Source organism: Pan paniscus, chromosome 7 (genome assembly GCF_029289425.2).
Source record: "Pan paniscus chromosome 7, NHGRI_mPanPan1-v2.0_pri, whole genome shotgun sequence".
Lineage (NCBI taxonomy): Eukaryota > Metazoa > Chordata > Mammalia > Primates > Hominidae > Pan > Pan paniscus.
Window position 1 is genome coordinate 161,661,709 of NC_073256.2, and position 26,111 is coordinate 161,687,819.

A 26,111-nucleotide genomic window follows, 5' to 3' on the forward strand; every position below is an offset into this window, starting at 1 on the left:
TTTATAGGCACAGAATGAGGAGTGTATGCTGATTGGTTTGTAAGTCTGCAAAAGAGGTTAAAGTGAAGACACCACTCAAAGGTGGGCGTGATGGTATAGAAAGCCAATTAGAAAAGGGTAGGTATATGTGAAATAGGTGAAGGGTGGGGATCAATCAGAGGAAAGCACACCAGACAGGAAGACAGGCTCTCAATCTGGTCCCAGGATTTTACTTGTAGCTTGGCTTTCAGGCTTTAAACTGTTTTTGGCTTGGAGGTGGGGTTTCTCAGGGGACCCACCCCTCTCTGCCTAGGCATTTGGCTGCCTCCTGTCACTATCATGGGGATTACAGGCATGAACCACCATGCCCGGCCAAAAGTATGGTACTTATACCATAAAATCAAACAATTCAAACCAACCCTGGAACACAAGTAATACATAACCTTTTTTTTTTTTTTTTTTTTTTTTAAATTCAGGGATGGACTCCCTCTGTTGCGTAGGCTGGAGTGCAGTGGTGCAATTTTGGCTTACTGCAGCCTTGATCTCCCGTACACAAGTGATCCTCCTGCTTCAGCCTCCGAAGTAGCTGGGACCACAGGCGCACCACCACACCTGGCTAATTGTTTTTATTTTTTGTAGAAACAGGGCCTTACTATGTTACCCAGGCTGGTCTTGAACTCCTAGGCTCAAGTGATCCTCCCACCTTGGCCTCCCAAAGTGCTGGGGTTACAGGTGTGAGCCACTGTGGCTGGCCCCTATCCATTTTTTGTAAAATGTAGATTCCTATGCCTTTTTCATGGGTTCCTATGTTTTCCAGTTGCATAACCCATTGTAGACTTGCTGAGTCAGCCTGTCACCCTGCACTGAGCACTCAATCACCAGGACACAGAGTGACAGATGGAGATGCCACAGTTGTGAGTGGAATCTGGAGAACTCAGTCCCAGGACTCACTTCTCCCTATTGTTTTCCTCTGGAAAAAAGCAAAGATTTCCCTCAAACTTCCTCATATACATGAAGAGAATTAGTAGCTAAAGATGGAAGCATAATGCAACTTGAGATGTGTTTCCAAGATCAAGAACCAGAGGAGATGGCAGCTGTGGGTCTGGTCAGGTGGGTAGTAATGCCCTGCTGCACCTGAACTTCTCCTCCCAGCAGCAGATCTGGTCGAGTGGGTATAAATGCCCTGCTGCACCCAAGCTGCCCCTCCCAGCAGCGGGTCTGGTCGGGTGGGTATAAATGCCCTGCTGCACCCAAGCTGCTCCTCCCAGTAGCGGGTCCGGTTGGATGAGTATAAATGCCCTGCTGCACCCAAGCTGCCCCTCCCAGCATCGGGTCCGGTTGGATGGGTATAAATGCCCTGCTACACCTGAGCTGCCCCTCCCAGCAACAGGTCTGGTCAGATGGGTATAAATGCCCACTTGCTGTACCCAAGCTGCTGCTCCCAGCTCAGCCATGCTCTGACTAGATAGAACCAGACCAATTTACACTGATTTTCAATTCTTTCCCCCTCAGTTCCTGCACTATACCAGCCGTGCTGCCCCGGCAGTTAATCCACCCACTTAGAGCCTCAGCTCTGCGACGTCCCAGGTGGGGATGGGCTTCTCAAGGACTACATTGTCTCCTACCTGGGAAGAGCGTCTAGATTATGAAAGTCAGAAACAATAGGCTGGGTGCCAGGGCACACGCCTGTAATCCCAGCACTTTGGGAGCCTGAGACAAGAGGATCGCTTGAGGCCAGGGGTTTGAGACCAGCCTGGGCAACACAGACACCATCTCTAAAAAAATAAAATATGCCGGGCTCGGTGGCTCACGCCTGTAATCCCAGCACTTTGGGAGGCCAAGGCGGGCAGATCACGAGGTCAGGAGTTTGAGACCATCCTGGCCAACATGGTGAAACCCTGTCTCTACTAAAGATACAAAAATTATCCAGGCGTGGTGGCACGCGCCTGTAGTTCCAGCTGCTCAGGAGACTGAGGCAGAAGAATTGCTTGAACCTGGGAGGCGGAGGTTGCAGTGAGCCGAGATCAAAACACTGCACTCCAACCTGGGTGACAGGGCGAGACTCTGTCTCAAAAAAAAAAATAAATAAATAAAAATCACTATCGAGGGCTGGGTGCAGCGGCTCATGCCTGTAATCCCAAAACTTTGGGAGGCAGAGGCGGGTGGATACCTTGAGGCCAGGAGTTCAAGACCAGCCTGCCTGGCCAACGTGGCGAAACCTCATTTCTACTGAAAATACAAAAAAAAAAAATTAGCCAGGAGTGGTGGTGCATACGTGTAGTCCCAGGTACTCGGGAGGCTGAGGCATGATCATCACTTGAACCTGGGATGCAGAGGTTGCAGTGAGCTGAGATCGTGCCACAGCACTCCAGCCTGGGTGACAGAGCGAGACTGCATCTCAAAAAAAAAAAAAAAAAAAAAAGCTGAGTGTGGTGGTGTGTGCCTGTAGTCCCAGCTACTTGAGAGGTTGTGGCAGGAGGGTCTCTTGAGCCTGCAAGTTCAAGGTGCAGTGAGTTATGATTGCACAACTGCACTCTAGCCTGGGTGATGGAGTGAGACCCTGACTCAGAAAAAAAAAAAAAAAGAAATTTGGCCCAGTATGATGGCTCATGCCTACAATCTCAGCACTTTGGGAGGCTGAGGCAAGCGGATCACAAGGTCAGGAGCCTGGCCAACACAGTGAAACCCTGTCTCTACTAAAAATACAAAAAGTAGCCAGGCATGGTGGTGTACACCTGTAGTCCCAGCTACTCGGGAGGCTGAGGCAGGAGAATCACTTGAACTCGGAAGGCGGAGGTTGCAGTGAGCTGAGATTGTGCCACTGCACTCCAGCCTGGGCGACAGAGTGAGACTCTGTCTCAAAAAAAAAAAAAAGAAATGATTCTCTAATACAGAATTTAAATACAGTCTGCCTGCAGAAGCCTTAAAGGAAAGGGAGTCATGTGTAGCCGGTGGGTGGAGGTGGCTGGTACAGTGAGACTGATTCCCCACCTGCCTCCCTCTTGCCTCACTGCGGCGCCAACACTCAAGGATGGGAAATCTAACAGTGAAAATCAACCCCAGCTGAAGCTCTTCCCCTGGAGAATTGGCAGGTTCCACGTGAACTTAGTGTACCATGCTGAGGCTTGTGACCTACATTGGCTATTTTGAAGAACAAAAATCACTCCCACTCGTGGGCCTGGGGCTAAACCATGATAGTTTGTAACTCGTTTCGCAGAGTGGCAGTGAGCAAGCCTGTCTGCTGCTACTGATGCTGGGACTCTCAACGTTTGAGATAGTTGCGTGATTCTGAACATGTATGCCACAGCGTGTATGTGGCACGTGTATGTGGGCCTGGGAGCTGCCTGGCGCTGCCCCGTCACTGGCACTGCTGCATGCCAGGGCCAAGTGCGTGTCAAGTGGCTGGGTGTCAACTTCAAATAGTTTCTGAACAAAACCAAGACTTTCACGAAGCTCCCAATCCTTCCTACTATTGTTTCTCCTCCAAACGACCTTGTCACGCTTTCCTTCAAGTGTCCTGCGTGGCTGTCTTCACTGAGCCGGTAGCATTTCTCCTATGTGGGCCCACCTCCACCTGCCGTGGCGGCCATAGCTGTCAGAGTGGATGAGGGGAGTGCAGACCCTGTGACCATCAGTGTCTGATCTGGTTTGAATCTGTGTCCCCACCCAAATCTCATGTTGAAATGTAATCCCCAGTGCTGGAGGTGGGGCCTGGTGGGAGGTGACTGGATCCTGGGGGCGACTTCCCCCTTTGAGGCTGTTCTCATGATAGAGTTCTCAGGAGATCTGGTTGTTTGAAAGCATGTGGCTCCTTCTCCTCCTCCTCCTCCTCCTCCTCTGTCTTCCTCCTGCTCAGGCTATGTGAGATGTGCCTGCTTCTGCTTCATTTTCCACAACGATTGTGTTTTCCTGAGGCCTCCCCAGCCATGCTTCCTGTACAGCCTGCAGCTTTGAGCTAATTAGACCTTTTTTCTTTGTAAGTTACCCAGTCTCAGGTATTTCTTCTTCTTTTTTTTTTTTTCCTTTGAGACAGTCTTGCTCTGTCGCCCAGGCTGGAGTGGTGTGATCTCGGCTCACTGCAACCTCCACCTCCCGGGTTCAAGCTTTTCTCCTGCCTCAGCCTCCCAAGTAGCTGGGATTACAGGTGCCGGCCACCGTGACCGGGTAATTTTTGTTTTTGTTTTTTTTTTTTTTGAGACAGAGTCTTGCTCCGTGGCCCAGGCTGGAGTGCAGTGGCGCGATCTCGGCTCACTGCAACCTCTGCCTCCCGGGTTCAAGCGATTCTTCTGCCTCAGCCTCCCGAGTAGCTGGGACTACAGGTGTGCGCCACCACACACGGCTAATTTTTGTATTTTTAGTAGAGACAGGGTTTCACCATATTGGCCAGGCTGGTCTCGAACCCCTGACATCAGGTGATCCGCCCGCCTCGGCCTCCCTAAGTGTTGGGATTACAGGCGTGAGCCACCACGCATGGCCTGTACTTTTTTTTTTTTTAGTAGAGACAGGGTTTCACCATGTTGGCCAGGCTGGTCTTGAACCCCTGACATCAGGTGATCCGCCCGCCTCAGCCTCCCTAAGTGTTGAGATTACAGGCGTGAGCCACCGCGCCTGTTCGGGTTTTTGCAGGTCACCTCTTTATAGCCATGTGAGAATGGACGACAGAGCCTGTGGGCCTCTGGGCCGCCCTGTGCCGGCCATGTTGCCTGGTGCAGGCTGCTCTCAGGGTGGTGGAGGGAGGGGCCATGGTGGGTGCATCATTGGGGAGGGGCTGTCAACACAGGGTGGCCGGGTGCCCCAGGTTCCTTTCCTGGGTTGGGCAGTAGCCTACTCTGCTGTGTGCCCCCGCGGGTCCCAGCTTTCAGTCCCAGTCCTTGGTGTGTCCCCAGTTGAGGCAAGGCCAGTTTGTGCTCTTTGGATTTACAGTGGAGGTGGTGGTCGACAGGAGAGCTGCTTAGGGGGAGGATGAAGGCAGGTGGTTGGACTGCGGAGGGTTAACCTGGGAGGTGGAGGTGGCTTGGGGGCGCGGCGGAAGGTGGTGTGGTGGGTGGCGTTTTTCCTTAGCAGCCTTGGGGAGGGGCCGTTGGATACAAGCACTAGCCTAGCGGCAGAGACTGAGGCCATGACCACTGAGCTGGAGACAGGAGTGTGCTCCTCCTCTGACAGGGGAGGGCAGGGCAAGGAGGTGGAAGGGTCCTGGGAGTGTCATGTGACTGGGAGACCCTACTGACTACCCCTGGAGGAGAGAAGCCCCCCGCCTCGCCCTCTGCATGTTGGTTGTCTGGCGCAGGATAACGCTCCACCCTTCTGGAGATGGGCCGTGAGTGTGAGGCTTGCAGGCCGGCTTTTAGGGCGTGAGGAGTGATCAGGTGTACCCCTCCCCTCCTGCACTTGAGGCAGAGAGATTTGTGCGGTATCATCTTGTAGAGACAGTGACAGGCACTCAGAGTGTCTGGGTGTGGGGCTCACCTGGGACCGACCCGGACGGTGTCTCTCCGCAGCTGGCGCACCCATACCGAGCAGCGGTCCTGAGGGCCATGGAGAGGGTCCTGAGCAGTCACGCCAGTGAGCTGGACAAGGACACAGCCAGCACCATCATCCTCCTGGCCTCCAGCGAGATGACCAAGACGAAGGTATTCAGCAGGCCCTCTGGCCTCGCAGACTCAGGCCTAGCTTGGGAAGGGAAGCTGCTTCTTGGCCTTTCTACCCAGCAGCCTTGAGAGTATAGGGTGGTGTTTGGCTGCCTTGGGCTGGCAGATGCCCTTCGGTCTCATGCACCACCCTGCAGGGGTGGGGGGTGGTCCCCTGTGATTTTCAGAGGCAGCAACTGAAGCAGAGAGCAAGTTGCCAGAACTCAGCACACGCAGGACCGTGGTGTGCGTGCAGCTGGGGCCAAAGGCTGTGCCCGGCAGTGGGGTTGGTGCAGGGCTCTGGTGGGCCTAACTCTTGGGGCACTGAGTGCAGCCCCCTCTCACCAGGGCTCTGCTGCTCCTGCGTGTGTGGGGTCTCCTCAGCAGCCCCTCACCTCTCACCAGGGCTCTGCTGCTCCTGCGTGTGTGGGGTCTCCTCAGCAGCCCCCTCTCACCAGGGCTCTGCTGCTCCTGCGTGTGGGGTCTCCTCAGCAGCCCCTCAGCAGAGGAGGCTGTGCCCACCACCTTCCCTGACCTGCACTTTCTGGGGACACTGAAAACAGCGTGCGCTTGTCCGAGGCTGGCAGCGACTGAGGGCAGAATGTCTTGGTCTTGCCTTTTGGTCTACCTGCCGGTGTTTTGGGTTCAGGACCTGGTCTGGGACTGGCAGCAGGCGGCGAGTGGCGTCCTGGTGGCCGTGGGAAGACAGTTCATCAGCAAGGTGATGGAGGAGCTGCTGCGCAGGCTGCACCCTGGGACCCTGCCACACTGCGCCGTGCTGCACACCCTCGCCAGCCTCTCGGTGGCCAATGGTAGGTGACGCGCGGCCTGCCCCAGGAGGAGCACTGGGCGCTGGAAGCCTTGGCGGAGGCCTTTGACGGTGTCCTCTCTCACAGCGTTCGGCGTAGTCCCCTTCCTGCCATCCGTCCTGAGCTCCCTGCTGCCCGTGCTGGGCGTGGCCAAGCAGGACACGGTGCGCGTGGCGTTCTGCTCCGGTAAGAGGCGGCCTCGTCACCTTCTGTCTCAAGTGCCCCTTTGTGGGGGGCTGTTCCCGGGCATGCCTGTTTTAGGGGGGACAGGTGGGCACTTTAGGCTGCAGGAAGGGGGGCTGTTGGAGGGAGGGGCCCCCTGGCTGAGGCTGCTGGCTGGTTGGGGGGCCCATGTGGGGCTGACACAGCCTCTGTCTCTTGTTTCTCTCTACTCCTGGAGAGCCCCCCACCTTACACTGTGGGTCCACTGAGGGCTGGACGTGCCTGGGGGGTAGGAAGAGACTTCCTCGAAGCCATGACTTTTTGTTTTCCTCCCCACTCCAGGCTAGAAAAGTGTCCACTCTCTGGGCATCCCAGGACCCAGGGGATGGGGGCACATTCATTCACCCCCACCCTCTGCCAGGAGCCCCGTTCCTGGCAGCAGTGCCCACAGCCCTCTGTGTGCCTGGCAGGGGACTGCGGGCATGTCATGGGCCTGGACCTTGGTTTCCCCTGCCACTGACAGTGGGGGAGTGGTTGGTGGGATTGGAGGGCATTTCTGTTAGAAGGGGGTGTGGAGATTGGAGATCCTGAGCTACCCTTAGTGCCCTCACAGCCCACGGCCTCGTGCTCCCAGTGTCCCATGTCAGGAAGACGGCCAGCCCTGGTAGCTGGCCGGGAGGAGAACAGGACCCTCGTGCCCAGGGGACCAGCCCTTGTAAAGACCCAGCCCTCTGGGGCCTCCTCCCCAGGCAGCAGGTGTGGGAGGGTCCGGTGACGGGGGAGGGGCCTGGTGGGGCCCGGGCAGGGCATGTTTTCGAAGCATGGAGGGAGTGGTTACAGGGCTGGGCTGGGCTCTGTAGACTGCAGGGTTGGTTTGGAGCATTTGGACCCACCTGCTCTGCTCCTGGTGACTTTGGGTTCAGATCACAGGGCTCCTGCCTCCCTCTCCTCAGCCCCTGCGCTCCGTCTCTCCTGGCCCTGCTCTTTGATAAATGCCTTCATCTTTGGGGCACTCCTTCACAGGCTCTTTCTCACCTGTGGATGAGGGCAGGGCCCCTTGGGTAGAAGGGATAGTAACCCCATGTGACCCAGTTTTGGCTAAAAATGGGATTGGTGACAGGATGGGGGCAGCTGCATACTGAGCCAGGTGTGAAGGAGCAGAGAGTGGAAGTGGGTGTGGGTGTGGACTCAGCTAAGGTGCCTGGGGCGCAGGACGTGCCATCCAGGCTGCAGGGCGGAGACAGAACGGGGCGCCTGTCTCTGTGCTGCACGCACATCGCCCCTTCCCGCCACTCCTCTGGGAAGTGGCCTGATCCCTGCAGCTGCTGAGGCTCTAAGCAGAAACGGACTTGCAGTTCTGACACCTCTTGCTTACCTTCCCCTTCATAGGGGACCTGCGGCTCCTCTGGGCCCTACCATGCTGGCATTTTCCTCCATGTGTCAAACACATAGGTTCAGCCAGCGAAGATTCCATGGGACCTCCTCGTGTGGGGCGTGGGCTCCCCACCACAAATGGAATGTTCCCTGTTTGCATCTGGAGGGGTTGGTGGTCCTGCTGGCTGGAGCAGCCTGGGGCCAGAGGAAGCCGTATCAACCGGGTGAGGCCTAGTGGTGGGGGCGGTGGCAGGCCTGCGTCCACTGCGGGAGGGTGCAGGTCCAGCCAGGACAGGCAGTGTGCCAAGGATAGGAGTGCCCTCAGGGCACTGCAGCCAGGAGGTGAGGAGCCTCAGGGAAGACTCCCAGTGGTGGAGGCACGGCTGGCCTGGCCACGCCGTCCGGCAGGGCAGGCATCCAGTAATTCCTCCCGGCCAAGTAACCCCTCCAGTAGGAAAGGTGGCAACAAAAGAAGCAGACACTAATTGGAGATGTAGATGGTTCAGGGAGAAGAAAATAACAGAGAAAGAAAATCTCTGATTAATATCCTCAGGAAAATAAGTGGGCATCATGCATTCACGGGACAAGAGGTGTCACCATGGAGAAGCCACATTCAGAGAATAAAACTGACCTTCTGTGAATTAAAGATGCCATAATAGAAATGCGAAAAATAACAGAAGAATTGGAAGAGAAAGTTGTGGAAATTTCCAGAAAATAGAGGAAAAAGGCAAAAATATGGAAAGTAGGAGAGAAAGAGAAGAATGAACTAGCAGGCTGAACCCTGAAGCCAGCATTCCAATCAGAGGCACCCTAGAAAGAATGGACAGAGATGGGAGGTCAAGAGATGACGCAAAGGCATGCCCTAGTGGCTGGGCGCGGTGGCTCATGCCTGTAATCCCAGCACTTTGGAAAGCCGAAGCGGGCTGATCACTTGAGGTCAGGAGTTCAAGACCAGTCTGGCCAACATGGCAAAACCCCGTCTCTACTAAAAATACAAAAAAATTAGCCGGGTGTGGTGGCGCATGTCTGTAATCCCTGATACTGTGGATGAGACAGGAGGATTGCTTGAACCTCGGAGGCGGAGGCTGCAGTGAGCCAAGATTGCACCACTGTACTCCAGCCTGGGTGACAGAGTGAGACTCTGTCTCAAAACAAACAAATCAAAACTAGCTGGGCATGGTGGCTTACGCCTGTAATCCCAGTACTTTGGGAGGCCAAAATGGGAGGATCACTTGAGCCCAGGAATTCGAGACCAGGCTGGGCAGCATGGTGAGACCCCATCGTTAGAAAAAATATTTTTAAAAATTTGCCAGGTATGGTAGCACATGCCTGTATTCCAGCTCCTTGGAAGGCTGAGGCAGGAGGATTGCTTGACCCTGGGAAGTCGAGGCTGCAGTGAACCAAGCTCAAGCTACTGAACTCCAGCCTGGGTGACAGAGCAAGATTCTGTCTCAAAAAAAAAAAAAAAAAAAAAAAATCCTAATAACACAACAGGGGTGGGCTTCTGCTTGTGGCATTATGGTGGTCTGTTATTCTGAAAAACCTTCCCACTGCCGAATACCTGGAATGCTGATGAGTTGACCAGCATCCTTCTGATCAATCAGAAGGAGAAACCTAGGCCCACAGAGGCCAAGAGGGGAGGTGAGAGGTTAGAGCTCTCCAGTGGCCCCTGGGCACCTGCCTGCCTTGATTTCACATGGGAGACAAGGCCTTTCTTTTTCTTTTTTCTTTTTTTTTTTTTGAGATGGAGTCTCGCTCTGTTGCCCAGGCTGGAGTGCAGTGGCGCAATCTCGGCTCACTGCAAGCTCCGCCTCCCGGGTTCACGCCATTCGCCTGCCTCAGCCTCTCCGAGTAGCTGGGACTACAGGCGCCCACCACCACGCCTGGCTAATTTTTTGTATTTTTAGTGGAGACGGGGTTTCACCATGTTAGCCAAGATGGTCTCGATCTCCTGACCTTGTGATCCGCCCGCCTCGGCCTCCCAAAGTGCTGGGATTACAGGCATGGAACACCGCGCCTGGCCAGACAAGGCCTTTCTTTGCACTGGGTCAGAGCCCACCTGTACCAGACCCTTCAAGGCCCCTCCTCAGCAAAAAGTGACTGATGAGGAAGCTTCCACTGTGCACCCTGGGAGGTAGTCTGTTTTCTTTTAGAATTTCTTTTAAATCCTCTCTCCTGAGAATTTGTAACCATGGTCTGTCCTGATGTAGTTGTAGGGTTCAAAGTTGTTCTTTGTGTTGGACTGGGAAGCCCTTAAGCTGAGACGTTAGCCGTGTAAATGGGCCGGGCTGAAGTGTCCTGGGTGGGGTGACCAGTGTCCTACTGAATGTTTGCGTCCCAGTCAGGCTGCATGGCAGTGGCTCTGGCCGGGGGGTGTGGCTGTGGGAAGCAGCGCTTCCCTGGAGCGCAGGGTCTCGGCTCTGGTGTGGGGCCAGCAGCTCTCCACGGACCCAGGACCAGCAGTATCAGTTACAGTCACAAAGCACACACGTCAGCACACAAAGGAGCATTAGAGCAGAAAGTCACATAATTTGGATTGATGAGATACAGGATAAAAATAGCAAGGTAAAGAGGCGAAAGGGAGAAAGGACAGGGTCCTACGAGGACAGAGCCAGTGTGAAAAGAGAACCAAATACAGTCTAGAAACAAAACTGTAACCATTTCCATTAAAGAATAAGGAGGTGGGTGTGGCAGCCGGTTGCAGACACTGAAGAGAGTGCACCAGCTGGACAGGGGTCTGGGGACAACCCGGAGGGCAGCCCTGAGCTGGCAGAGAGAAGGCGTCAGGTGAGCTGGCCGAGCACTGCCGGCTACAGAGCACGAGTCCAGAAGAGGTGAGAAGAGGCCCAGGCTCACCGGCATCATCAAAGGGAGACACTGTGGAGGGGCCGCCAGGAGCTGCTGACTTTCACAGCCAGTTCCAGACCTGTTCCCTGGAGCCCTGTCACCTCCACCCAGGGCAGAAGGACGCTATGGGGCTGGGGCAGAGCAGGAGTCCCCACCCCCTGCACTGGAGAGGGTGTGGACGCCCTGGGTGCTGCTGGTGAGTGACAGGTGTGCAGGGGATCCCCGCGCCAGCAAGAAAGGAGCTGAGGAGGAGGGGGAGGCAGGCAGCCTCTTGCCCTTTTCTCTGTCGGGGAGGGAAGTGTCTTGTAGCTTTAGGGAAACCACTGCAGTGTTGCAGTCCCAGGATTTCTGTGCAGTGTGTCGCTCCTGCAGGCAGCCTGCCGGTTCCACTGGAATCCTCGTGCTGTGCCGCCTGACCCTCCCTGGCCTCTGTGGTCTCTGCAGGGTGGGAAGTGGGAGCTGAGCCCTCCCATCTCACTGTATGTGTCAGGCCGTTGCAAGTTTTGTCGTTACTGTGGTCTCACCTACCCAGACCTGAGCAAGGCAGAAAACACAGAAACTAATGCTTTAGAAAATAAGCAGTTGGCAAAACGTTATGTTTTATACCTAGTTCTTTGAAATAAGTGAATTAAATACTTAAGCTGCTGCCTCATCAAGAGAAAAGAGAGAAACAAGCCAAGTGGTAAACAGGAGGTGAATAGATGTGAGGACAGCGAGGGGTGGCGCGGGGACCGCGGGGAGATGTGAGGGGTGGCGTGGGGACCGTGAGAGGGGCGGTGAGGGGCGGCGCAGGGGCCTTGAGGGGACGTGAGGGGCAGTGTGGGGACCGCGGGGGGCGGTGAGGGGCGGCGCAGGGGCCTTGAGGGGACGTGAGGGGCAGTGCGGGGACTGGGGGGGGACGTGAGGGGCAGTGCGGGGACTGGGGGGGACGTGAGGGGCAGTGCGGGGACTGGGGGGGGACGTGAGGGGCAGTGTGGGGACCGCGGGGGGCGGTGAGGGGCGGGGGGGGATGGTGAGGGGCGGCGCGGGGACCTCGAGGGGACGTGAGGGGCGGCGCGGGGACCGTGGGGGGACGGTGAGGGGCGGCGCGGGGACCTCGAGGGGACGTGAGAGGCAGTGTGGGGACCGCGGGGGGCGGTGAGGGGCAGTGCAGGGACCGTGGGGGGGTGGTGAGGGGTGGCAGGGGGGGCGGTGAGGGGCGATGTGGGGACCACAAGGGACCAGCAAGGGCCGCCGAGGGGACCGCGTGCCCAGTGCAGCCACCTCTGAAAGCCCAGCAGCGAGTGCTCCAGGAGAGCGCCAGTTCCCAGGCAGTGCTCCATGGGCTCCGCAGTGGGCTCTCTCCCAGTCCTCAGGGCTGTGTCACCCTGGGGAAATGAAGCAAAAAGGACAGTTTCCAATTTTTTTTTTTTTTTTTTTTTTGGAGACAGGGTCTCACTCTGTCACCCAGGCTGGAGTGCAGTGGTGTGATCTTGGCTCACTGCAACCTCTTGCCTCCCAGGCTGAAGTGATCCTCCCACCTCAGCTCCCAGAGTAGCTGCGACCAGAGGTGCCCGCCACCACACCCAGCTAATTTTTGTATTTTTAGTAGAGACGGGGTTTCCCCATGTTGGCCAGGCTGGTCTCGAACTCCTGACCTCAGGTGATCTGTCCACCTCGGCCTCCCAAAGTGCTGGGATTACAGGCATGAGCCACTGCACCCGGCCCCAAATTCTTTTTGTGACCTGAGCATCACCACAAAAGAGATCCAGGGACCAGCCTCACTCAGGGTCTGCCCTCCCCGTCCATGCCCCTGCTGCTGAACCCAAGTCAGAGATGGTTTCAGGTGCCTTTGCTGGGATACAGTGACCCTTGATATCCCAGAACTTGGAACGAAGCAGATTCCTGTCACCTCACATACCCCGCTGTGATCGCTGACCCTAGGAACAAAATCCATATTGCCTGGCATAGGGGCTGGCTCTGTCCTGACGGGGGGGGTCACCCCAGGAGTGAGAGGCCAGCTCCACATTGGGAGGGTGGGCCCTCACACTGATTGACATAAGAAGGGAAACCACATGGCCACTGCCCTTGTTGATTCTTATTAAAAACTCAGGCTAGGCCGGGCGCGGTGGCTCACGCCTATAATCCTAGCACTTTGGGAGGCTGAGGCGGGCGGATTGCCTGAGCTCAGGAGTTTGAGACCAGCCTGGGCAACACGGTGAAACCCCGTCTCAACTAAAATACAAAAAATTAAATTAGCTGGGTGTGGCAGTGTGTGCCTATAGTCCCAGCTACTCAGGAGGCTGAGGCAGGAGAATTGCTTGAACCCGGGAGGCAGAGGTTGCAGTGAGCCAAGATCACGCCACTGCATTCCAGCCTCAGTGACAGAGTGAGACTGTCTCCAAAAAAAAAAAACAAAACAAAACAAAACTCAGGCTGGGCATGGTGGCCTACGCCTGTAATCCCAGCACTTTGGGAGGCCGAGGTGGTTGGATCGCTTGAACCCAGGAGTTTGACACCAATCTGGGCATCATAGTGAGACCTCTGTTTCTAAAAAAATATAAAATTAGCCAGGTACAGTGTCACGCACCTGTAGTCCTAGCTACTTGAGAGGCTGAGGTGGGAGGATCACTTGAGCCCAGGAGGTCGAGGCTGCAGTGAGCTAAGTTGGTGTCACTACACTCCAGCCTGAGTGACAGACCGAGACCGTGTCTTAAAAAAAAAAAAAGAAAAAAAACCAAAATCCTACAATCACCCACACAGACAAAGAATGGAAGAAACCAAAGGTTTTTGGTCTTCACTTAATAAAATTGTTTATATAAAATCCCAACACATTCCCACAAATTATTAGAGGTGACAAGAATTTAGCAGGATGCTGTTGGAGGATCAGCAGCTGAAGCTTATCTGCATTCCTGTGTACTAGACTCAGAGGTGCCAGCTCCTCTGTGAATCTATCATCACAGATTCTGGTGAGCTTCTGATGAGAGTCCCGCAGGGCCTGAGTTGACCATTGGGTTTACGCCTGGAGGTGCTGGTGACCCTGAAGGCAGTGCTAGAAGGTGGCCAGTGGCCCCATGAAGGGGGCGAGGGGTACAGGTAGAGATTTTTTGTCTGGGTGGCGCTTCTCAGGGCCTTTGCTCTTGCAGGGTTGCTGCAGGGTCTGTGTCAGAGGGAGGCTTTATGGGGACCGATGGCTACACGGGAGCCAGGTGGGGATGTAGGAAGCACAGCGCATAGGTGCGGGTTCCAGTGGTCTCAGGGTCCTCTTCCATGAGGTTGTCAGCCCATTGTGAGGAGGGGTTTGTGGCGAGAAAAGGGTGCAAAACAGTTGCCCAAGCATGGAAAGCCAGGGGCCGGCGAGCCTCGCAGGACTGTCGGGAGCACCTGCACCCTTTGATTCTTACAGGCTGGGTTTAAAGTGATTTCTTAAGATACAAAAAAGTATAAATCACAAAGGAAAATATTAACAAGTTTGACATGACAAATTAAAGGAATTCGTTCATCAGAAGATCTGAAAAAATGTACAGAACTGCAGATGAACATCACCAAGAAAAAGAATTACCAAAGAAGATACTATAAATAGTTTTCTCTACTTTATAAGAAGTGGAAAGGCTCACCCATGGCCCTGGGAGCAGCAGTGGATGGGGCCTAAGGCCAGTGGGAACTGCACTCACACCCCAACCTGGCCCTCTGCACCACATGTGCTTCAGCCCAGGGGGGCCTCACAGCAGCCCTGGGTCAGGTGCTACCACTGCCCAATTTTTTTTTTTTTTTTTTTTTTTGAGACAATCTCACACTGTCGCCCAGGCTGGAGTGCAGTGGCATGATCTCAGCTCACTGCAACCTCTGCCTCCCGGATTCGAGTGATTCTCCTGCTTCAGCCTCCCAAGTAGCTGGGATTACAGGTGCGTGCCACCACACCCAGCTAATTTTTTGTATTTTTAGTACAGACGGGGTGTCAACATGTTGCCCAGGATGGTCTCGAACTCCTGACCTCATGATTCACCCGCCTCAGCCTCCCAAAGTTCTGGGATTACAGGCATGAGCCACCGCGCCTGGCCACTGCTTCATTTTATAAGTGAGGAAACTGAGGCACAAAGAGGCTGAATAACTCGTCCCAGGCCATACACCTGGGGAGTGGGAGAGCCAGGACTAGGCCAGCCTGCACCTCTGAGCTGCCTTTTAAAGCAGATGTGGGAAGAACTGCTAGGAAATCAGAAGGGGAGACTACAGCTCAGAAAAATGGGGCAAGAAAAGGCCAGAACCACACAGCCAGCCAACATACACACAGAAAGGTGATTAGCCCACTATCTGCAAAGCGGTGTTATCTCACATTAAGCAGTTTGGAGAAAATTAAAAGTAATTGTTTGAAAATACCAAGTTTAGATTGTGCTTTGGAGCAGGGCCTGTAGCAGCGAGCTATTGGGATTGGCACTTGGCAGCCACTCTGGAGAGAGTGGGCCCATCAGAAGAACTCAAGATTGGGGCAGCTGAGGTGGTCCCAGCAGCGCCCCCTTGGTCTTGTGCCTTGTGCAGCCCCTCCCCGTGCGGTGGGTGCATCCTTTCGGGGCTCTGGACTTTGCCCTGAAGCTCATGGTCCCTTTGTGTTTCCTCCTCCAGTTTCTGCGTCTCCGCCTGGTCCTCAGCAGGGCTGTGTGAAAGGTGCTGGCCTCAGTTTATCTCCCTGTGCCCCCATGTTCCCCCTTTACCCGGGGCCCAGCCCCACTGACCACTCGCACATCACCTGAGTTCGGCCCATGTCCTGGGCTCCAGGCCTTACAGCCAGTGTTTTCTGACTCTCCACCCAGATGTCCATACCACTCGAAGCCTGGGTGGCCACCTGCCCAGCCTCTGCCTGCTCCCAGCTCTGCCCGCTCCCAGCTCTGCCCTCAGGGTCAGCCCAAGGCCACCGCTGAGTCACATCCACAGTCACTGGCGCACTGTCAGGAGCCGCGCACCCGTGGGAGGGCCTCATGCTGACCCTGGCATCCTGGTGCCCCTCTGCCCTGCCATTGTTCTCCCTGTGGCTCCTTCCACCCACACTGTGCCCAGCACGGCAGCCTTGGGCAGAATGTGTGGCACAAGTCTGTCTGTGAGGATGGGTGGGCGTGGCACTGCTCCTCTTGTCTCTGTGGCAGACTGGAGTGGGCAGGAACTTGTGGGCAGAGGGCATTTTGGGGAGGAGGTTGGTACTTGCACCAGTTTTCTTTGGTGACAAGCACCAAGTGCAAATTAGGTGGCTTCAAACAACAGAAATGTATTTTCTCACAGTTTTGGAGACTGGAAGTCCAAGCTCAAGATGTTGGCAGGATTGGTTCCTTCTTGGGAGCCCAGAGAAAGAATTCATTTCAGGCTCCCCAGCTTCTGGTGGGGCCATGGATTCTGGGTGTCCTTGGCCTGAGGCTGCCTCGCCCCAGTCTGTGCCTCCATGTCACATGGCCATCTTCCTCCTGCCTCTGCATCTCTTCTTATAAGGATGTTGTCATGTTGGAGTTACAGCCCACCCTACTTTGCTATGACCCCATTTTAACAGTCACATCTGGCCAGGCGCGGTGGCTGATGCCTGTAATCTCAGCACTTTGGGAGGCCAAGGTGGGCAGATCACTTGAGGTCAGCAGTTTGAAACCAGCCTGGCCAACATGGTGAAACCCTGTCTCTTCTAAAAATTAGCCAAGTATGATGGTACACCCCTGTAGTTCCAGCTAGTCAGGAGGCTAAGGCAGGAGAATTGCTTGAACCTGGGAGGCAAAGGTTGTAATGAGCTGAGATCAAGCCACTGCATTCCAGCCTGGGTGACACAGCAAGACTGTGTCACAACACACCAGCCTGAGTGACAGACCGAGCAAGACTCTGTCTCAAAAAAAGTCACATCTGCAAAAACCCTGTTTCCAATAAGGCCATGAATTTGGAGGGACACTTTTCATCCTGTGTAGTCCTGGAGTTGTGTGCTTGGCTGGTGTTCTAGGGAGGGCATCTTGCAGGCCATGGGATTTCTGGAAGGGGCAGGAGGCAGACATAGGTGCTGAGGATCGTCACAAACCCATGGCCTGCAGCCACTTACCACTGGCCGGTTTTGTAGCTCTGCAGCGCTTCAGCGAGGGTGCCCTGGAGTACCTAGCCAACCTGGACCGAGCCCCAGACCCCACGGTCAGGAAGGACGCCTTTGCCACCGACATCTTCAGCGCCTACGATGTTCTCTTCCATCAGTGGCTGCAGAGTCGAGAAGCCAAGGTATGCCCCGTGGCTGCATCAGTCCACGCCTGATGCCAGGGCGCTCTCCTCCCCACATTCCCTGCCCGTGGCAAATTGATCAGAGGGTGGTGGTGTTGCATTGGCGAGCAGAGGTGCCCAATGGGAGGTGGCTCACCTTTATTTATTTTTTTGAGACAGAGTCTCACTCTGTCACCCAGGCTGGAGTGCAGTGGCATGACCTTGGCTCACTGCAGCCTCTGCCTCCCTGCTTCAAGCGATTCTCATGCCTCAGCCTCCTGAGTAGGTGGGATTACAGGCGCCTGCCACCACTCCCGGCTTATTTTTGTATTTTTAGTAGAGATGAGGTTTCGCCATGTTGGCCAGGCTGGTCTCGAACTCCTGACCTCAGGCGATCCACCCGCCTTGGCCTCCCAAAGCTCTGGGATTACAGGTGTGAGCCACCGTGCCTGGCCACCTTTAGGCTGCCACACCTGCACAGGGCCCCCTCTGCAGTCCCCATACTTGTGACTTCTGCCAGAGGGACCTAGTCACTGTGGGTTTTTCCTTCTGCCCAGAGGCCCAGTGCTGCTGGCGGGGCACTGAGCATCTCCTACAAACCCCCTGGGCCTGGCCAGCATCTGGCTTGCTGTGGTCTCCCCACAGCTGACCTCTGGGTGCTGGGCTCACGTCCCAGCCCCCGTAGCACCCACTGGTAGCCCAGTGTTCGTTCACGTCCGTCACGGGTGCTTGCTGGACATGCTCTGAGCAGTCGGTGTTGACTGAGCAGCGTAAGCTTCCTGCCCACTGTCCCCTCTCAGCTCCGTCTTGCCGTGGTGGAGGCTCTGGGGCCTATGAGCCATCTGCTGCCCAGTGAGAGGCTGGAAGAGCAGCTGCCCAAGCTCCTCCCTGGGATTCTCGCCCTCTACAAGAAGCACGCAGAGACCTTCTACTTGTCCAAGGTATCTGCAGGCAGGGCAGGTCTACTGTCCCCGAGGACCCCTCCAATCAGACTCCCCGGGGGTGGCCGTGAGTCCTCGGCTAGGGCTCAGTGGTGGGTGGGGGTGGCCCTGAGTTCTCTGCTAAGGCTCAGTGGTGGGCTGTGAAGGACAGGGCCCTCGTGGGGACCAGCTTAGTTTTCCCATCGCTCTGCCCTGGACGGTGCCAGGAACCTGGACCTCTTGGTCCATGGCACCTGTGGCTTAGGGAGCCCCCTTCCTGGGCCCTCCCCACCCTCCTCCCTGGCTCTGAGTTCTAGAAGTAGACGAAGGGCCTCCTCATTTGAGCCCCAAGGTGGGGCGCATGTCCTCCTGGCCCATGTCTTCCTGTGGCCCAACTGGGAGGCTCTGATTGACCTTAGTCAGTTCGGGGGGCTGGAGGTAGGACTGACGGCCTCTTCTCCCTACCCGGAGCAGAGCCTGGGCCAGATCCTCGAGGCAGCTGTGAGTGTGGGCAGCCGCACACTGGAGACCCAGCTGGATGCCCTCTTGGCTGCACTGCACTCCCAGGTAGGAGGCGGGCGTCAGGGGGCGGGTCCAGGTTCTACACACCCTTCCGTGGGAAGTTGCTGGACAAGGGGTGCAGAAAGCAAGTTGGGGTGGACGGCTCAGCCACGTGGGGCTGAGGACTGGGCATTCCCTGAAGGTCACTCAGGTGACTTCTTAGCGATGTGGCGATGCTCTTGCCCTGCCCAGCAGTGGCACATGCAGGTGACATAGCAGCCCCCAGGATGGAGGTGGCAGGAGTGGGTGCCCAGGCCCAGTGCAGGCCCAGTACAGGTGGTCCCAGAGAAAGGTCAGCGCAGCTGAAGCACCAGTTGGGGGAGACTGCCCTGAGTTTCTGGGGACTGAGCTCAGAGGAGCAGAGGAGAGGCCCTGGGCTGCAGGACGGGGGTCTTGAAGGCCCTGCTGGAGAGGAAGCGATGTGGGGAGGAGGCTGAGCAGCTGGGGCAGCTGGGACCCCTCCCCAGGTCGGGTGAATGAGGCTGAGAACGACTGAGGGACGCAGGTGCCGGGTCACCCGTGACCTTGGCACTGGGGGTCATCTGTCCATGGGACTCTCTGGATGAGAGAGGAGAGGGTCAGGGAGCTAGAGAGGGTGGTGTGGTGAAGTCTGCAAGGAAACTTTCTGAAAAGAAGTGTGGAGGTGGGTTTACTGCTTGGCTCTGCCCCTCTCCTGGCCCACTCCAGCTGGGCCCCACTCTCCACCGCCTGGATGGTCCTGGCTGCATCCCAGAAACAAAGGGGAAGAGGGGACGGCAGCCACAGAGCTAGTAAACATAATGTAAGTGCTGTGAACAGTTACATGGTAACAAACTGTTAAAACTGTATGAAATGGTTAGGTTCCTAGAAAGATAAAAATGTCAACATTGGTATGAAAAACAACAGAGAATTGAATAAGCCAATAAAGCAACAGAAATAATATTCTAAGACCTTTCTTCCTTAAAACAAGCCTGGGACCCAAATGGTTTCACGACTGAGTTCTACCAAACTTTTGAGGAACAATTAATTCCTGTCCAGTACAAGTACATTTGGAAATAGAAAAAGATCCAGAGCTACCTCTTTCATTCTGTGAGGCCTTGGTCAAATCCCAGTCAGAGCCGTATAAGGAAATGCAGATGTGTAACGATGAGCACAGACGTGAGGTTTTGCATAAAGTAGCAGGTTACTGAACCCAAGACCATACTTTTATTTATTATTTATTCATTTATTTATTTATTATTTATTTATTTTGAGATGGAGTTTCGCTCTTGATGCCCTGGCTGGAGTGCTGTGGCATGATCTCGGCTCACTGCAACCTCTGCCTCTCGGGTACAAGCGATCTCCTGCCTCAGCCTCCTGAGTAGCTGGGATTACAGGTGCCCACCGCCACACCTGGCTAGTTTTTTGTATTTTTAGTAGAGATGGGGTTTCACCATGTTGGCCAGGCTGACCTCGAACTCCTGACCTCAAGTGATCCACCTGCCTCGGCCTCCCAAAGTGTTGGGATTACAGGCATGAGCCACAGAGCCCAGCCAAGACCGTGCTTTTCAAAACACCTTATGCGGGAGGGCTTAGCTCATATTGCAAGGCCTATCCAGCATGCAGGAGCTGTCAGTGCACTTCATCACAGTAATAGACTAAAGAAAAATAGTGTCTGAGTTCAATCAATGCAGAAAAAACTTTTGATGATTTTTTCTTTTCCCCTGAGATGGAGTTTCGCTCTTGTTGCCCAGGCTGGAGTGCAATGGTGCGATCTTGGCTCACTGCAACCTCCGCCTCCTGGGTTTAAGCAATTCTCTTGCCTCAGCCTCCCAAGTAGCTGTGGTTACAGGCACGCACCACCACGCCTGGCTAATTTTTGTATTTTTAATAGAGATGGGGTTTCACCATGTTGGCCAGGCTGGTCACGAACTCCTGACCTCAAGTGATCCCCCTGCTTCAGCCTTCCAAAGTATTGGGATTACAGGCGTGAGCCACTGTGCCTGGCCTAAAATTCTTAACAACTAAGATTGGAAAGGAACTTCCCTAAGTTAACAAAGTTTGGATACCCGAACCCTCAGTCTGCATCATAACTGATGGGAAGTGTTAGGCAATTCCCTGTAAGGTCAGTAACAGGAAGGACCTGCCTCTCAATGCAGATCGGATCCTCTGCTGGTTCTATAGGGAAACAAAAGAACCAGGAGGGAAGGGAAGATGGTCATTATTCATCACCTGTCCACCTTTCTGGCCAAGCTATTAGGACTAATCAGAAGTTCCTGCAAGGCGTGGTGGCTCACATCTGTAATCCCAGCACTTTGGGAGGCTGAGGAGGAAGAACTGCTTGAGCCCAGGAATTCGAGACAACCTGGGCAACATAGGGAGACCCCATCTCTACAGAAAAAATGTAGCTGAGTACAGTGGCACAGATCTGTAATCCCAGCTATTCAGGAGGCTGAGGTTGGAGGATCACTTGAGCCCAGGAAGTTGAGGCTGCAGTGAGCCATGATCATGCCACTGTACTCCAGCCTGGGTGACAGAGCAAGACCTTGTCTCAAAAAAGAAAAAAAAAGTTCTGCAAATTTGCCAGTTACAAGACCAACCTACAAAAGCCAAGAACATTTTTCTACACCAGCACTGACCAGCTAGAAAGTATATGAAAACACTATCTACAATAGCAACAGAAACTTATTAACAGCCAGGTGTCATGGCGCATGCCTGTGGTTCCAGCTACTCGAGAGGCTGAGGTGGGAGGATCGCTTGAGCCCAGGAGGCTGAGGCTGCAGAGAGCTGTGATCACGCCAGTGCATTCCAGCCTGGGTGACAGTGCGAGACTGTGTCTTTAAAAAAAAAAAAAAAGGCCGAGCGCCGTGGCTCATGCCTGTAATCCCAGCACTTTGGGAGGCCAAGGCAGGCGGATCACGAGGTCAGGAGATCGAGACCATCCAGACCAACATGGTGAAACCCTGTCTCTACCAAAAATACAAATATTAGCCAGGCGTGGTGGCACACACTTGTAATCCCAGCTACTCAGGAGGCTGAGGCAGGAGAATCACTTGAACCCAGGAGGCGGAGGTTGCAGTGAGCCAAGATCGCGCCATTGCACTCCAGCCTGGGAAACAGAGCAAGACTCTGTCTCAAAAAACAACAACAACAACATCTGTTATCTCACAGTGGGTCCAGAAGGTGAGAGCAGCTCAGGGGGTCGCTCCAACTCAGGGTCCTTGTTAGTTTACACCCATTCATGTGGTCTGCCTGGGCCGTGCCATCTGAAGGCTCTACTGGGGTTGGAGGATCTGCTTCCAGGGCTGTTCATTCATGTGGCTGTTGGCTGGAGGCCCCAGTTCCTCACCACATTGATCTCTCCATAAGGCCGCTTGAGTGTTCCCACAACATGGTGGCTAGCTTCCTGCAGGGTGAGTGATCTGAAAGAGTGCGCAGGAAGCTGCAGCATCTTTTTTTTTTTTTTTTTTGAGACGGAATCTCGCTCTGTCACCCAGGCTGGAGTGCAGTGGCGCGATCTTGGCTCACTGCAAGCTCTGCCTCCCCGGTTCACGCCATTCTCCTGCCTCAGCCTCCCGAGTAGCTGGGACTACAGGCGCCTGCAACCACGCCTGGCTAATTTTTTGTATTTTTACTAGAGATGGGGTTTCACCGTGTTAGCCAGGACGGTCTCCATCTCTTGACCTTGGGATCCGCCCACCTCGGCCTCCCAAAGTGCTGGGATTACAGGCGTGAGCCACTGCACCCAGCCAACTGCAGCATCTTTTATGATCATATTTGGTCTTTACAGTAGAAATAACAAGGAGCACACCGGGGGCGGTGACTCACGCCTGTAATCCCAGCACTTTGGGAGGCCGAGGCGGGCGGATCACCTGAGGTCAGGAGTTAGAGACCATCCAGACCAACATGGAGAAACCCCGTCTCTATTAAAAATACAAAAATTAGCCAGGTGTGGTGGCACACACCTGAGGCTGAGAATTGCTTGAACCCGGGAGGCGGAGGTTGCAGTGAGCCAAGGTCACGCCATTGCACTCCAGCCTGGGCAACAAGAGCAAAACTGTTTCAAAAAAAAAAAAAAAGAAAGAAAAAGAAATAACAAGGAGCTACCTGGGAACCTAGAGCCGAGCCCTGGGGCCAGCTCCTCCACCTCGCAGTGCTTTCTGACAGTTCTCTAGGAACCCAGGTTGGGGTGTGGCCCTGTGGGCCTGGGGCCTTTGCTGTGGTTACCTCTTCCGGCTCATAAGAGGGCTCTGCTGAAGAATTGCTTTGGAGCTCTTTGTGCAGAGAGACCCTGTCAGTGCCCTTTGCTGTGACACCTGCGAGTGGGGACCTAGGATGTCACACCTGAATTAGTGGGGGTGTGCTTCTATATCACCCACTAAGGTACCATGGAGCCCAGAGATGCATCTGCCAGCATCCTTAGTTTTTTATTGTTGTTTGTTCATTTGTTTGAGACAGAGTCTTGCTCTGTACTCGGGCTGGAGTGCGGTGGCACCATTACAGCTCACTGTAGCCTCAACCTCCCGGGCTCAGGCAGTCCTCTCACTTCAGCCTCCTGAGTAGCTGGGACCACAGGCATGCACCACCATGCCGAGCCAACAGCCTTAGTTTTTGCTTTTTACCAATAAGACTTTTTTTTTCCTTATAACTTTGAACAAGTGGACTCCAGAAGTTTTGGGTTCCAGTGCTTTATGTGTCCTAGAGATTCATGCTTTCCAGCCTGGGTCCTGGGCATCATGCCTGGGGCATGGGAGACTCTCCTCTCTAGTCAAGAAATATTTCTTGGGAATCTCTTTTCCTGCTGCTGGTAGGAGAGGTGGAGGGTGGCAGGAGCAGGATGTGTCCCTGGAGACTTGACAGTAGCTGTGTGTCTGCCTGTTGCTGCCTGTCTCCCTCCTCTCCCCCACCTAAGGAGATGGGGCTGGTCCCTGGAGGGCCTCTGATTACAGGGGATGAGACTGTCCTGCATCCAGGGCTTGGGTGAGAAAGAGCCTGGAGCGCCCGCTGCATGCTGTAGGCATGGGGTGGAAACCCAGAGCCCTCTGCCCAGCTGCCCAGGCCCAGAATTGTCAGAGGGCGGGAATCCTTCCTTCTGGCCTCTCTGGTCTATAACCTCTGCCCCATTCCTGGAGCAGATCTGTGTGCCTGTGGAGTCCTCAAGCCCCCTGGTGATGAGTAACCAGAAGGAGGTGCTGCGCTGCTTCACTGTGCTGGGTGAGTGGTGGGCCCAGCTTTGCCCATGGGCATCTGTGGACACTCATAGGGTCACCGCCTGCTGTATGTGGAGGATGGTGGTGGCTGGGGTACTGGTCGGGGATGAGGAGGACCCTGTTTCCACCTCTCCTGGGCCTACCTGTGGCTCCAGAGGCCTCTGAACCAGGGCCTGGGCAGTGGCTGCAGCCTGGAACGTTGTTCACCTCCGAGGAGCGTGCTGCTGACCTGCCCAAATCCTTGGGGGCCTCCACTCACGGTCCAGTCTGCACATTCCCTACCTGCCCCCCGCCTACCTGTTTCTCCACACCCAATCTCTGGCTCCATGGCCTGCTCTCTGCTCCCCCAGGGGGCCTATGGCTGCTAGCCCTGGTCACCTGCCAGCCTCCCATGACCCACCTGGAGGTGCCATGCATCCTGTCACCACCCCCACTGGATGCTGTCCCTATGCCCTGCACAGGCCCTCATAGCCATCCTGGAGGGGCAGCAGATGGTGTGAGGAGGGGCCCTGCTTGCACTTGGGGCTGTCACCCTGCTGGGGCCACAGCATCAACATCTCCCTGAAGCTGATCAGGCAGGCGGGGCCTCAGGTCCCCCACCTACATGAGCATCTACCCTTACACAAGATCCGCAGGAGGGGTGTGGGGAGACTGACTGCAGCCAGGCTGGGGGCAGGGTTATGGTGGGCAGATGGACCACAGGTCTGATACCCAGGCAGAGCAGGCCTCCAGAGCCCACCTGGAATGGGGATGGCTCTGGTCCGTGAAGTACTGGTAAGGGAACTGCTGCAGTCGTTGCCAGAGGGCTCCTGGAGCTTGGGCTGCATTAGCCCTGCTTGGGCTGGGGGTCTGTGTGCTTGACAGCTCAAGTCCCCTTGAGCCTTAGACTGGCCTAGAGCCAAGAGAGTCAAGAGGGGCTACTGATGGCCCTCTTGTGGGCCCCCTCTTGAGCTGGAGATGCTGAAACAAGCACCGGTGTGCTGGGTGGGCCAAGATCTAAGTCCCGGCATGCTCTGGGTGGTGCTGGCGCCGTGGGATAAGGGCTACATGTGCTCCAACCCTGCCTTAGACAAGGGCATCGGAGCCAGGCCCAGTGATTAGGTGGCCCCAGCTTCTCACCTTCACACAGCAACTCTCCTCTGGCTCCTCCCCTGTGCTGGAGAGTAGGTGGACGCTGTGTATAGGGATGAACAAGATGACATGGAGCCTAATCTGTACCCGTTGCCCTGTAGCCTGCAGCTCGCCTGACCGCCTACTGGCCTTCCTGCTGCCCAGGCTGGACACCAGCAATGAGAGGACTCGCGTGGGCACCCTGCAGGTGGTCAGACATGTCATCAACTCGGCTGGTGAGTGCCTCCATGCTAGCCTGGCCGCCACCCCTGGCCATGTCCAGGATGGAGCAGGTCCTGGCAGATTGTGTCCCTCTAAGTGAAAACACCATCCTGCTTTGAATTCTCTAGAAAGATTTCCCTACTTACTATTTTGCAAAATTCTAAACTTTTTGAAAAGTTGCAAGGGTGGTACCTTTCTACCCTTCGCCATATGTTGGTGGCTCACACTTGCTTTGACAGCTGGCTGCAGGAGAGGAGCGCCCGCTCTCTGGAGGGGAAGAGAGGGAAGTGCAGGCTCTCTGTGGAGGGCCTGAGAGGAGAGCGCCTGCAGCTTCCACACAGAGGGGCTGCTCTGGTCAGTGGTCCTTGGGGAAGGGAGCCTCAGAGGCATGGGGCGTGTGGCAGCCCCACAGAAAGTAAAGCATCTGCGTCAGCAGCATGCACTCAGCCTCTGGTGGTAGAAGTAACCCTTGAGGCAGGTGCTCTTCTCCCCATTTACCTGATGAGGTTGGCATCTGAAGTGGAATTCTTAGTGCCCATGCTCTTGTTAGAGATGGGTTTTTCCATTCAGAAGTTCAACATTTCATGGGATTAACCATGCTCAACTTCCCTTTGTTAATTCATCAATCACATTTATGCTTTTCAGCGTTCACTTTGTTTTCCCCATATTTCATTTTTTCCTTGAAGTTCTTTCTCTGTGCATTTACGTATGTACAAATGCATGTACGCAAGGAAATATTTTAACCAAATGACATACTTCAAAACATGCTTTTTTCACTTGCTAGTATATCTTAGAGGACTTTTAACATCAGCACATATACATCTGTGTCATTTTTTGTTTTGTTTTGAGACAGGGTCTCGTTCTTTCACCCAGGTTGGAATGCAGTGGTGCAGTCATAGCTTATTGTAGCCTTGAGCTCCTGTGCTCAAGCAATTCTCCCACCTCAGCCTCCCAAGCAGCTGGGACTGCGGGTGTGCACCACCACGCTCTGCCAGTTTTTTTGTATTTTTGTAGAAATGGGGTCTACTTATGTTGCCCAGGCTGGTCTCGAACTCCTGGATTCAAGTGATCCTCCTTCCTTGGCCTCCCAAAGTGCTGGGATTACAGAAGTGAGATGGGCACCTATGCCGTCTATGTCATTTT

General features: G+C 54.9%; 1 protein-coding gene across 28 annotated transcripts in view; it reads left to right on the forward strand.

Moving 5' to 3' along the window:
• MROH1 (maestro heat like repeat family member 1) overlaps positions 1 to 26,111 on the forward strand; it is a 111,817-nt gene that overhangs the window by 25,984 nt on the left and 59,722 nt on the right. For all 28 annotated transcript variants that reach the window (XR_004673143.3, XM_055116089.2, XM_063606488.1 and 25 more), the window contains 8 exons: positions 5,478 to 5,609; positions 6,256 to 6,418; positions 6,503 to 6,601; positions 16,857 to 17,008; positions 17,788 to 17,928; positions 18,382 to 18,474; positions 23,562 to 23,640; positions 24,869 to 24,982. Coding sequence is in view for 27 of the 28 variants with exons in the window: in XM_055116089.2 (XP_054972064.1) it covers positions 5,478 to 5,609; positions 6,256 to 6,418; positions 6,503 to 6,601; positions 16,857 to 17,008; positions 17,788 to 17,928; positions 18,382 to 18,474; positions 23,562 to 23,640; positions 24,869 to 24,982 (973 nt within the window). In the remaining variant the exon portion in view is untranslated. The remainder of the gene's footprint in view (positions 1 to 5,477; positions 5,610 to 6,255; positions 6,419 to 6,502; positions 6,602 to 16,856; positions 17,009 to 17,787; positions 17,929 to 18,381; positions 18,475 to 23,561; positions 23,641 to 24,868; positions 24,983 to 26,111) is intronic.